The following is a 13,432-nucleotide window of genomic DNA, read 5'->3' on the forward strand; positions in this document are numbered from 1 at the left end:
CCTGCCTCAAGTTTCCCCTGCGCCCCCCATCCCCATCTGGGGATATTTTCAAATGGGAGATTCCCCGGCCCGCCTCCGCATTTGCCATTTTCTCTATATGAACTTTTTCGGTTTTCTATTTTGAAATTTTTATTTTCTATCTTTTTAAATTTTTTTTCCTTTCTTTTTTGACAAAAAAATTCACAAATCACAATTATACGGCAATCCAACGGTAGGATCCTCATAGATCACCTAGAGAACCATCTTTACAGATTTATACGATGATCCAACGGTCGGATCCTCACTGACCACCCTTAGGTTCATCCTCTCAAAATTATGTGAAGATCCAACGGTTGGATCGTCCCGGATCGCCCTTAGAATCATCCTCACAAAATTATATGACGATCCAACGATCGATTCCACACGGATCACCTTTTGAATCATCTTTTCACAATTATAGGAAGATCCAATGGTTGGATCATCCCGGATCGCCCTTAGAATCAACCTCACAAAATTATATGACGATCCAACAGTCAGATCCACACGGATCACCTTTTGAATCATCTTTTCACAATTAAACAAAGATCTAACAGTCCGATCCTCACGGATCGCCCTAAGGATCATCCTCTCAAAATTATGTGAAGATCCAACGGTTGGATCGTCCCAGATCGCCTTTAGAATCATCCTCACAAAATTATACGACGAACCAACGGTCGAATCCTCACAGATCTTCTTTTGAATCGTCTTTTCACAATTATACGAAGTTCCAACTATCGGATCCTCATGAGGAATAAGAAAAATTATAAAAATGCCCAGGTTGAAAAATAATAATAATAATAAAAATGGGGAACCCGCATGGGTAATGGGAAACCCCGCCCCAGCACCCGCACCCCCGCGGGGGAAATAAGTGGCCCCACCTCCGCCCCAGCTTGAAAAATGTGGGGAAAACCCGCAGGTACCCCGCCCCCCACCCCCGTTTGCTCATTCCTAAGTAAATCATGTTGTTGATTTGAAAATTAAATAATTTGCATTTCTCATGGAAGTACTTTTCTAAACAATTAATATGCGATAATCAAATCATTGCAATGTATGTGAACCAAAAAAGAATTGGAAAAAAAGAATCGGGTTGTAAGCAATACAGAATATAGTCTCTATTCAAAGAGAGTGCATGTGTTGTAAATCCTTGATCATTGACACAAAGAAAATGAGGCAAAAAAAAAAAGTTATACCACATATGCCAGTACTACTACCACTACCTCACAGAGGGTGGACTTAGCATAGGAATTGAATCGTTAGATATCAGCTCAGTGGAGCTTGTTAATTTAGTTTTATTGTTATGATTTGTTTCACCCATTTGTGTTGCCATACACTCCTTTAGTTCCATAACCACTTGACTCATAGTTGGCCTTTTGATGGCATTTGGAGAGGCACATGCCATTGCTATCTCTACAGCTTTCCAAACAGAGTTGACAGTGAAATTCCCGTCCAACCTTGGATCGACAATACTGGAAATGTCTCCACTTACAAGCATGAAACCAACCCATTGGCTAATGTGAATTCTCTCATCCGTTGTCGATAAAACGGCGGGTCGACCTGTGATAATTTCCAACAGCACAATCCCGAAGCTATAAACATCACTTTTCTCATTTAACCTGTTTGATAGGTAATACCTGCAAAAAAATTAAGCCGAACATGCAACACAGATCAATCATATACATTTTTCTAATTAAAACATCGGGTTACAGTAAAGAAAATGTCTAGATAGCCTAGTTAGTAATTTTTCATATTATACGTGAATAAATACGTACTTACGTTTTATTCAAAAATATTTCTGTATTTCATATTTTTGAAAGGGACTCGTTAAATTTTCGGTACTTTTGAAGCCAAAAGTGTTATACAAGTACTATACATGATTTTTATGTTTTTTTTTCCTTATTTTTCACATATTATTGAACAAAAATGAATATAAATTAATATTTTTAATTATTTAATTAATTAAAAATATTTTGCCTAACTTTTCAATGAACTATTTGATAAAATGTCCGAATAATACATGTACGTATTTTTTGCGTACGATACACGTCCCGTTTTTACTAACTATGCTAGATAGTCATTAATCAAAAAATACTTACTCAGGATCAAGGTACCCGGTAGTTCCTGCAACAGCTGTTGATATATGAGTCCCAGCATCTGCAGGAAAATTTCTGGATAGGCCAAAATCAGATACCTTGGCTTCAAAATTATCATCCAGCAAAATGTTTGCTGATTTCACATCCCTATGGATTATTGGTGGCTTAATACCATAGTGCAGGTACTCCAATCCTGCATTTCAAATTCAGACAAGCCATCAACCATAAAAGAAACTCAAAACAATAAAGGTAAGAAGGATTATGTAAATCCTTCGAGTTGCTGACCTTGTGCTGCATCTACTGCAATCCTAAGTCTATGTTCCCAGCTTAAGATACGTGAGCTGCTATCTACATACATAAAAAAGAAATAAAGAATGTAAGAACATGACAATATTTGCTGTCTCTACAGTTTAGATGTACTACGATTCTCCGAAGAAAGATGAGTTCTATGTACCCCTGTGTAATTTCAATTAATTGCAACAAAACCTGATAGTTGTTCTTGTAAGTTTCCATTGGCCATGAACTCGTAGACGAGCCCCAAGTTGGTTTCATCATTGCAATATCCAACAAGGCTAGTCAAGTTTTTATGATGAACTCTAATAAGAAGATCAACCTGCAGTAGTTTATAAATTAGAGGCACAAACACCATATCTTGATTAGTTTACTTTATATGTGTATATAAAAAAGATCTCGAAAAATTTGTACTATTCTACTGCATTGTAGAACATGCCTCTGCATGAAATTGTTGAAACCCTTGAACTGATGATGGCGAAAGCATCTTGATAGCTACTTGAGTGTTGTCTTTGTGTCCGTGATACACTGTTCCAAATCCACCTTTGCCAAGAATCCTCTGAAAGTTGTTAGTCATCTTGACTATCTCAGAGTGCGCAAACTTTCTTTTTGCCGACTCCACTGACCCAAGTTGAATGTTGGCTTTTGCATCTGGTAAGACCATTACGTACCATTTATAGTTTAATCAGCATTTGTTCCTCCATCTTATATACTTCCCACCCTCATATATATATATATGATTTTATCCAAAGCAAAGCTTTGCTATGAAATTAAAGTGCGCATTTGGAGTTTATGGTCACTTTTCGGTCGAAAATAAAGTGCGCATTTAAAGTGCACATTAGTACCTAAAAATTGGACGGTCGAGATGTAGATATGCGACTGAAAAGTGACTATAAACTCTAAATCAGCACTTTAATTTCAAATCAGAACTCTGCTATTTATATATATATATATATATATATATATATATATCAGATCCTATCCAGAGCGGAGGTCCGCTTTGAAATTAACGTGTGAAGTTCAAGTTTTCGGTCACTTTTCGGTTGCATATCCACATCTCGACCGTTCAGTTTTTAGGTACTAATGTATAGATCATCTCTGCAAATTTTCAGCCAAATTGATAATCGTTAAGATATCTAACTTGCTTAAACTAATGGACGGACTGAATCTGTCAGCCTGAACCGTACTATCTTTAAAGTAGTTATCAATGCCTTAACGATCATCAATTTGGCTGAAAATTTACAAAGATGATCTATACAGTAATACCTAAAACCTAAACGATCGAGATGTGGATATGCGACCGAAAAGTGACTGAAAACTTGAACTTCACAAGTTAATTTCAAAGCAGAGCTCCGCTCTGGATATATAGGATATGTTCACACACACACACACACACACACACACACACACACACATAACACATATATAATATTTATCTAGAGCAAAGTCTCGCTCTAAAAGTAAAGTGCGATGTTAGAGTTTAGGGTCACTTTTCGGTCTTATATCCGCATATCGACTGTTCAATTTTTAGGTACTAATGTATAAATCATCTCTGCAAAATTTCAGCCAAATTGATGATCTTTAAGGTATCTAACTCGCTTAAACCAATTGACAAACTGAATCTGTTCAACCTGAATCGTACTAGCTTTAAGGTAGTTATCAATGCCTTAACAACCATCATTTGACTGAAATTTTGCAGAAATTATATATATATATATATATATATATATATGTTGGCATCGGGCTTGGCTAAAAATTGTATAAAAGGAGGTCAAAATTCAGTTGAGTATGAAATTTTCTAAATTCAGTTGAGTATGAAATTTAACTAATAAAGAAATTATAACAAGGAAAAAAAAAGAAAAAAAATTTAACTAATAAAGAGCAACGAACAAATGATGGTCTATCAAAATTCAGTTGAGTATGAAATTTTCTAAATTCAGTTGAGTATGAAATTTAACTAATAAAGAAATTATAACAAGGAAAAAAAAAAGAAAAAAAATTTAACTAATAAAGAGCAACGGACAAATGATGATCTATCAAAATTCAGTTGAGTATGAAATTTTCTAATGTATGGCTAGATTTTTCAGGACTTGAAAATTGTACTAAAATAGTAAAGAAAAATATTGAAGGCCAAAAACAAGGAAGGAAGAATAGTGTTCAAAACAAACTCTACAAGCAAGTGAAAATTACATGTCTTTCTTTTCCGGAACAAGAGAAAGACCCTATGAGTACGTAGTATAAAAGCTAAGGATGGATAGAGATTATTCAGAGCACCGCCGTGCACTTGCACCAACATAAATGAATGGTTAGATTGCATTAAATATATTTTTTGTTTATTAAAAATAAAGTTGATAATAAATATCAAGGGTTGAGATTATTTTATAAGGGTTGGGTTACTTATACCGTCGGTGCATAGAATAATTTCCAAAGGATGGAAGGCTAGTCATCCCTTTTAACTCTACGCAGCTATACCGTACCCCATAATGGATAGAAACCGTAAGGCACAAGCAATTATTAGATACGATTAAATGCATAATTTTAAACTGTTATAACTTTAATCTTTAAATTTATAATATATGTTGTTAATGTCTCTTAAAAATGGTCATTTAGGTGAACACTCTAGATGAATACAAAATATATATTTGCACCTATTAAGTCCTCGTTTGAGCCTTCTTGACTCTAGCTAGGAGTATATGTATATATTGTTTAGGGAATTGTTCAAAATGTTTTGTCTTTATTGTATAAATAATTAGTAAACCTTTAGTGCAATAATGAATTCAGAGTACTATAGACAACTTCAAAAATAACGACAAACAAAAGCTATGCTATATGCTACAAAATGGGCCTGAGGGGACGGATAGACATCTGTGCCTTTTAAGCAACAAATAGAGACAGATAATGGCATCTGTGCCTATGCATCGTCTTCTTCCGGTTGGATGCTGCCACGGCGTCAAGTTCCGGCATCGGCTTTGTCTGTGCTTCGCGGTGACTGCAAATTGGCACAGAGGAGGTGTTTCGGCCTTTCGGGTGTCGAATCTATTGTTTCTGGTGTTGGTAGGTTTTGTCTAGATGTGATGGCGGTGTAGAGGTTAGTGGATGTGAGACGGTGGGTGACAATGTATTAAAGTAATTCCGAGCTTACTCAAAATCTCTAAACCCCACGGCCACTAGATTACTGTTCAATTCCCATTTTAGGGTTTTTATCTATTCATCAAGTAAGTCTGCTCTATACCCAAGTCAGTGCAATTTAGGTAATTCTCTATTAATTATCTGCTAATCGACTAATTTTGGGTATGCATGCAACTGTATTAAGAAACTGCAATTGCAGATTTTGGGACTTTTTAGAGTCCAATTATTCATATCTCTGTCGATTGCGGTTTTCTGTTTTCTTTTAATTTGTTCAGTTAATTTGATGACTTTGGAAATGAATTGAAGGGCAATAATTCATCTTTACATAGGATCAAAGCAGATCTCCTCAGTTAATATGCTTTTAATGCTACCGAAAAGAAGCTCTCTACGAAGGTGAAAGAACCAAAGGTGTCCACTTTTGTGCCTTCACATGATTCAATTTTTATATTATGCTTTGTGTTACAAGTAATTTGAATGAGTCGATGACCTTAGATGATTGGCTAGGTTTCGACTGGAAATTTCAGTGTGAGTAAGTGAACATCTCATACTTATGCTTCAGCTTCTGCTTTCTTTGTCCATACAATATATGTCTGGGATTTGAAGCCAGTTAACTTGAAACAAACCATGTTAGGAGTAGATTGGACCTTAGATTCCACACAAATTTGATAAGAAGCTCACTAAATGTATATGTACATCATGATGTCTGGAACCAATTTTTGTGTAAAGAATGCTTTAAGATGAATAGCTACTATGATGCAGGACCAATACGTAAACTGTAGAACTAAGGTTGCTGTAGAGATAATCTGTAGTAGGCTAAGAAAACAGAAAGATAACTACTGGAATCACACCAGTAGGTTCTAGGAGTCACACCTGGGAAGGGGTTTGAGTCACACAACCAAGGATAGCAAACGCACTCAATTTTATTAATCTTAATCTAAAAATAAAAGACTACAAAGGCCTCAATATATAGAGAAGCTAAAACAACCCTTGAACAACTAGGACCAAATAATCCTAACATCCCTAGGCTTAAGAAGATTCCCTAAAAATATCTCCTAAGAATAAAACAAATCCTAATAAGAAAAGAAATCATAAAACTTTCCAAATACTTGTTGACCCCAAATCAGTCAAGTTCCCATGTTGACACATCATCGCCTACTAAGTACCAGATCAAGGCTTGAGCCTTGGAACCTTCTTTGCCACGTCTCTTATAGACTTTCAATGGCCTCTGCCATGTAGATCCTCCATCATACTGTCTCTAATCCGTGTTCTTTTGTTTGATGAATCTATTTTATTTGTTCTATGTTTTTGCTCTGGATGTGCATATGGATTCTTCACCAGTTGTAATATACAATGTTCATGAACATCTGCGACCAAAGGTAATTAAAAGCTCTCTATATGTGTGAATGCATCTTCAGTTTAATTAAAAAGTGGCTAGGATTCTTCCTTAATGATCAGCTAATTTCTTAGCGTGTTAAAGCGTTAATTATTGTGCTTCATCGTGTAAGTGATGTTAAAAATGGAGGCGTAGTGCTCAGTTGCAGCAAGGTAGTATACTCCCCTCATTTGGGAGTAACTAATGTTCTGTTGTGTTTTATCATTGCAGTGTTTGTAATTACCAATCCCAAAAATGTCCAAGGATGTGGTGCTTTTTTTCTAGTAGATCAGCTTTGTTTAGTGTCTTACTAATTATCTGCTTTTCTGACTATAATTTGTAATGTTTTTATTTTTTCCAGGCTTTGTATAATCAACAAAAATGTGAGGTCGTTCTAAGGAAGCCGAAGTACCATTGGAGTAGGTTAGAGTATGGAAGCAAGTACTTCTGAAGTGTTTAGATTCAATGTTTTAAAGTTGAATTAAATTAGTTCTCCTTGATACAGTGGCTTCTGCACAACTGTGGTTAATTGGAGTTTAGTTGTTTTTGGGAGAGACTGTAATACTGGGTTTTGGATTTTGTTGATGTATTGTTGAATATCTGAACTTTTAAGATTTCAAGGGAAAATATGTAATGAGATTGTGTGATTACTATTCTCTTTTATTATTTACTGTTATGATATTTAATGAATATTGATTTTTTTTTTTTTTGCAATTATTCCCTATTAGGCAGGGGGAGACACAAGTAATAAAAATCAAGTCAATGGGCACAGATAGCTAAAGTGTCCCCAATAGGTGCAATGTAATTGTACAAATGTATGGTATTTATACTCTATTTTGTAGTTTGAGAAATAATGGGGCCCACATTATTATATAGGGACAGATAAGTTAGTTGATCCATTTAGTAATAGGAACACCTACAATAGACACAAATGCATTATCTGTCCCCTTTTGACCAATGGGGACATATATCTGTCCCTATAGGTAGCAGTAGGCACACATAAGTTATGTCCCCTTAGGCCACTTTTGTAGTAGTGATTTCTCCTTGTATATTGTGAAGAGAAAAGATGAACATCAACAAATATTTGTAAGTCTTACTGTGTTTTCTTTTTCTCACACAGCTCCACCAGATAAATGCTAAAATTGAGAAGAGGATTGAAACTCCAACAATTGAAATAGCTATGGGAAGGAGGAAATTCTTCTTCTTGTTCTTGCAAGTAACATTTCCAAGTAGATTTGGATTTTCGCACAGTCTGGTACAAAACTAATATACGGTGAATAACAACTGCAGTTATATCAAAATACAAAATTTTGATCAATTATTAGTAAGTTGATGCTCGATAGTTTTACATATTGGGTTTGGTAGACTCATTGTTTAACAACTCAAATTTTCTAAGTGCATAGAATATTGAACATGATTGTTGAGTTCTAAATTCAAGAGGTTAGGATCGGAACTACCTCTATCTCACTTATCACGTTACGCTTAAGCCATTTTATAATTATATGGATGAAGATAAATTTGATGGCTGGCGCCTTGATCTAATATCTATTGCGTGAGTGAGTCCATAGCAAATTTGAAGGTCATGATTTTCTGTAGAAAGGGACATACCTTAATGACAAGAAACCGCTATTCATTCTTCGAATTAGTCCTTCCGGAATAGAGCCTGTGAGCTTGTTGTTCTCTAAGTTTCTACAAAGGTGTATCACCATGCTTTGTAAGCAAAAATAAATATGCTGTTTAGTTAGCTAACCCCATACAAAACAATTAACTTACAAGATATTTAACTTTGGCATTTGAGAGAAAATATCTGGAATTCGACCAGTTAATTTGTTGTTTGACAAATCCCTGAAATCATGAACAGCTCAAGTCATTTAGATTAACTGCATTTGTGCAAAATGAAATCGGAGTGTTTATATATGTAACCACTAGCTAGCTAGCTTACAGGAAAACTAAGTTTGGCAGTTGAGACAAAACCTTTGGAATTGGTCCTGTCAAATTGTTGTTTGATAGGTTCCTGAAATCATGAGCAGCTCAACTCATTAAACTAAACTGATCGTGCCAGATGAAATTCGCACAGATCAACTCAAGTCATTAATATTGATTGAACAGACATATGAAGGCATGTATGCAGAGCATGTGTGGATGAGGTTAGTATACTTACAAAGATTGTATCATTGCAAGTTTAAATATAGAAGGAGTTATCTCCCCTTGTAATCCACTCCAGGGCAAGTGCCTGATCATTTGCATGTTCTCAAGTTAAATCATCCATACATATATTGCACAGTGGTGGACTCTGGATAGATAGAGAGATGCGAAAGTAAATAGAATAATGAAAACGAATTTCACGAATAGATTTGTGTAGTTGATTCAGTAATGAAGGATCACTAATTTGGGCCTGTTTTGCAAGGACATTTTTTTTATTTTTGTAATTTTTTATTGTTTGTAATTATTTCTTTTAATTCAAAAACCATTTTTAGTCTCCAAAAAACAATCTCCAACATCCTCTTTATTTTTCAAATATTGTTCACCAATCATAATTTCACCTCTTTACTCTCTCTCTCTCTCTCTCTCTCTCTCTGAGAACCAATTTCACCCCTTTATTCAATTATTCAAACAGCACATTTGATAAATACTTACAAGGATATGATTCGTGGGGACTCATCACTTTCCTGATAGCTACAATTTAGACCTTCCCATGAGTAATGTTGAGGTGCACATGGATCTCCTTGCCAATTATTTGTAATAATTTTATAAGTCGACTTGATTCTTGTGATTGTGCTAACTGTCATTGTATTCATGTATAAAAAGAAAAATTTAGCTTGATATATGAAAAGGCGTAGGTATTCTAAGACCGTATGAGTTTAATATATGAAGGGTATGATTACCATCAAAATAACAAAAAAGAAAATTAAAATTAAAATGAATTAAAATAAATACCTATCAAGATAACTTCCCATAGCCTCATACCCTGAAATTGTTGAAAGGAGGAAATAGGCCAAAGTTTTCTTCTCACCCACAATAATGTATTTATCTTTTTTTTTAATCATAGTAACATTTTTAGATGATTTTATTAAAAGTTTTTTTTTCTCTGAAGGGTTTTGTAGGTGCTCCATATTTTGTTGAAGTCTTTGACACAAAAATTCCAGGCTTTCGTTTATGTATAGAGATCAATAGTAGTATTCTAAAAAAAAAAAAAAACAAGAAGTATTATAGCAGACATGTAGACCTGACTGTTGAGAATAAATACACAATTTAATTTGTTAAAATTTCAAGCTTTGAATTTAACACATGTGATTAAGATATACTTGTCGCTCACAGACTCTTAGGTATGTGAGTGTATAGTATACCTATCTTCACCCCACCTCACTCCACACATCTCATAATACTAATAAAATTTGAATCCATGATCTCCACAATGTCGGTTATTTTAGATAACTAACCAATAAGTCACAACTCACCGACATCATTCTCTATACATAATAATACAATTTCCTACTATTTTTTCTTCTTCAAAAGGATAAATACTACCTCACACTACATAGCATAGCATTCGTCAATAAAGCTAGTATTAGTATTCATGTAAGTTTTATGAGTTTTGTTGAGTAAGAAGTAATTACTTACCATCTTCTTGGTTTGTTTCTGACTCTGAGAACTTTTTTAGCATGTAAATCTCGAAGGCATTGAGAATAGGCGGAAGGGTAGCATTACCAGTCATGGAGATTGTAAAATTCTCTTGTCCTCCACTTAGAGCCTTACGGTTATAAAAAGTTTCACTCATGTAATATTGAGGAACATATGGCCCAAATAATAGTCTTCCATACATAGTCATCTTGAATTGCCTGGACTGGTTGCACATGCTTTGGAGTCTTTCAACTTCAGCCAAGTGCAAGTAAATGTAATACTGTCCATTTTTAGCTTCAGGCGGCCAGAAATTATTCAATGCACCATTCCTATTTCTGGGCGTGGCAGCAGTATTCATAACCACGAAAGGTAATTTATAATCAGAGTCAGTACCAGAACGCGTAGATGGCATAAAAGCCGAGCTTGTGTTGGTTGAGGCACTCAATTGCGTCCAATTATTCCAGTCACTATCGTACGGATACCAGAAGCGATCGAGGATATCGAACGGATACCTAAAACAAATAGTTCACAATAGAGGAACACAAAATTTGAACACATGCATTCCGATTATTGAATGGCCTTCCAGAGATTAAAAAAAGAAACAGAATGGCCGGGCTGGCACATAAAAATTTGTTTGTTGTGAATATTATCCATATGTGATATTCTCGGTAAATAAGGAGATGACTCACCTGTATTTTGTCAAAGTAGGGGCTATTTGACCAGTGTCAAACCGTGAGACAAGTGCCAATGACCCCTCTTCAGTTGAATAAGTTGAGTTGGGAAGAGGCCTCAACTCTATTGCTGATATAAATGGAATTCCAGAGAGCTTGTTCACCAGACAAAGTTGTATATAGTTTCTTGGTCTTGGAACATAATGTATGAGCTCCTTGGTTACGCCAATGGATGCATTCATAAGCTTCACTGAATCCCACAAATTTGGTCCAACATACAGATCAAATTTTGGTAACTTGTCCTGCCCATCATAATTCCCATACACGAACACTGCTCGGATCAAATATTTCGTTCCACTTCTAATGTTTATTTTGTAGCAGTTCCTGATGCCTTGAGGGAAGCTCCTGAGAGATTGGTATGGCTGTTGATAGGCATCCAAATATTTATCCAAAATGAAGTTACTTTCACCTGTGTCGACGAAGTTTGAGTCCGAAATGTAAGTAATTCCAGTAACTTTTTCAGTATAGCTAGAACCCGATTTGCCACAATCTATGCTAATGAAGCCTGAGAGAGACATATAAAAAAGTGATTACCACTCCCGGTCATCCTTGTGCACTCCTATCCACAATAGTAAGATGGATGATAGTAACGAAATACAAGAGAAAGGAGTACGTTAAGAAGTAGAAGGCTTATGTTCAAAACAGAAAAACCAAAAAACAAAAAAGAAGTTGGGGGCTAAAAAATCATTTCATCAATATTTATATTTCTATTTTTCTTTCGATTCAATTCAATACATGTCTAGAGGCTAGAGTGTACATATATACATGTATATAATATATATGTATTAGTCGTACCAGCTGACTGATCATCCTGTGCATGAACAAGGAGCAGAAGATTAAGAGCAAACCAAAGAAGTAGTAGTGAAAAGATGAACTGATTGAATGTCGGCAACATCAAGACACGAGTACTTTTGGGGAGTGAGGGATCGACTGCTAATGAAGTAGAAGAGAAGCAGCGGCAACGTCTTTGCTAGCTATAAAGCATAAAGCAGGCCGGGCAAACAATTTGGCAATTTTTGCAGAAACCAACAAGCAGATAAGGGTCTGGTATGAATGGTGTGGGACAAAAATCTGCAAGTAGAGCTAGCTAATAATGCTGATAGATGGAGATTGAATAGCCTTGAATGGGGCAAGGCATGTATCATATATGTATATCAACGTCTAGCTAGGCAGTAGTAATAACGTGTAACCAGTTTTCTTTTGGTCATGTGGTCGAGCTTCCGAGACTAATGAATGCAGTAGGGAAGGCTTGGAAGGACATGGCTATTAGCAATTGACTAGTAAATGAGATGTTTCCTTTTGTTAGAGAAGCCAATTTATCATAAAAGGGACCATAACAGAAGAGTCATGCTCACTTAAATAACAAATTTTTAGAGATTTTTCCTTTTTCATAAGGAGACTATCATTTTTAGTGCCTAAATTTTAATTTTCTTAATTCGTTTTGGTACATGATTTGTATTATTTTTTTTTTTGAAATGAACCTTGTATTTTTTTTTTTTTAATAAAAGGGCTGGTGCGGCTGCCCTCAAGCCTTGATTAATGAAACTATCGAATACAAGGGGGGACATTGAGCCTAAACCCCTTATTACAATAAGCACCTAGAAAACATCCTGAATTACTAACAGGAGTCTCTACCAAATAACTGTATTCAACTAGGCACCAACTAGCAAAGAGCGCTCTACTGGCGACTCTATTTGCTTTGAAGTAGCGGTGACATAATGGAAAGATAACTCGATATATAACACGACTACAACATAGCATATATAATAACCATACGCACAGCTTTCCTACTATGTTGCCGCCGGAGGATAAATCCGACGACACTTAGCTTCACCCTGCCACTAGGTGGTAGCGACCATTTGACGAAGCAAAAAACTCGCTACCTACTCAGAGCAGACAAGACACTTAGAGTGCATACACAGGCACAAGACCCGACTAGCTTTACACGAGAAGTGTAGGAAATTATTGCAAGCAAAAAGCGCATCCAAACGAGAAAACATAAATAGATAAAAACTGTAAATAAATAAGCAGCCAAGGTACTGCCCAAAAATTGAGCCCTAACCCAAGCACAAGCCCAGACGGGGCCCACTAGCAATGTCCAGTCCCAAGAGACCAAAACAACAAGGAGCCCAAATCCCTTCTCAGCCCAAATCAACACCTACATCCACGCCTCCGCCCAA

General features: G+C 35.8%; 1 protein-coding gene across 2 annotated transcripts; it reads right to left on the minus strand.

Annotated features, from left to right (window-relative positions):
- Positions 1-1,097: 1,097 nt before the first annotated feature.
- On the minus strand, positions 1,098-12,379 carry LOC112184510 (probable LRR receptor-like serine/threonine-protein kinase At1g51880). 2 transcript variants are annotated; one of them, XM_040515693.1, is made up of 14 exons: positions 12,048-12,379; positions 11,211-11,811; positions 10,522-11,033; positions 9,538-9,682; positions 9,062-9,133; positions 8,843-8,914; positions 8,674-8,745; positions 8,509-8,589; positions 7,998-8,152; positions 2,839-3,050; positions 2,595-2,721; positions 2,394-2,456; positions 2,112-2,301; positions 1,098-1,649 (listed from the first exon to the last, which is right to left on the minus strand). In XM_040515693.1, the coding sequence occupies exons 2-14, from the start codon at positions 11,768-11,770 to the stop codon at positions 1,232-1,234; spliced, it is 2,679 nt and encodes an 892-aa protein (XP_040371627.1). In that variant the 5' UTR covers positions 11,771-11,811; positions 12,048-12,379; the 3' UTR covers positions 1,098-1,231. The 2 variants fall into 2 exon arrangements, with proteins under 2 accessions (XP_040371627.1, XP_024178547.1); XM_024322779.2 differs by having other exon boundaries at positions 11,211-11,757; positions 12,048-12,378.
- Between the last annotated feature and the right edge of the window lie 1,053 nt (positions 12,380-13,432).

This window comes from Rosa chinensis, chromosome 2 (assembly GCF_002994745.2).
Source record: "Rosa chinensis cultivar Old Blush chromosome 2, RchiOBHm-V2, whole genome shotgun sequence".
Lineage (NCBI taxonomy): Eukaryota > Viridiplantae > Streptophyta > Magnoliopsida > Rosales > Rosaceae > Rosa > Rosa chinensis.

Coding starts and splice junctions, on each gene's coding strand:
- LOC112184510 (XM_024322779.2), bottom strand. CDS start 12,147: ATGTTGCCGACATTCAATCAGTTCATCTTTTCACTACTACTTCTTTGG. Junction 9,134..9,537: donor TCCCCACGAATCATATCCTT/GTAAGTATTTAT, acceptor GCAAATGATCAG/GCACTTGCCCTGGAGTGGAT. Junction 2,722..2,838: donor TTCAACAATTTCATGCAGAG/GCATGTTCTACA, acceptor AAACTACTGCAG/GTTGATCTTCTTATTAGAGT.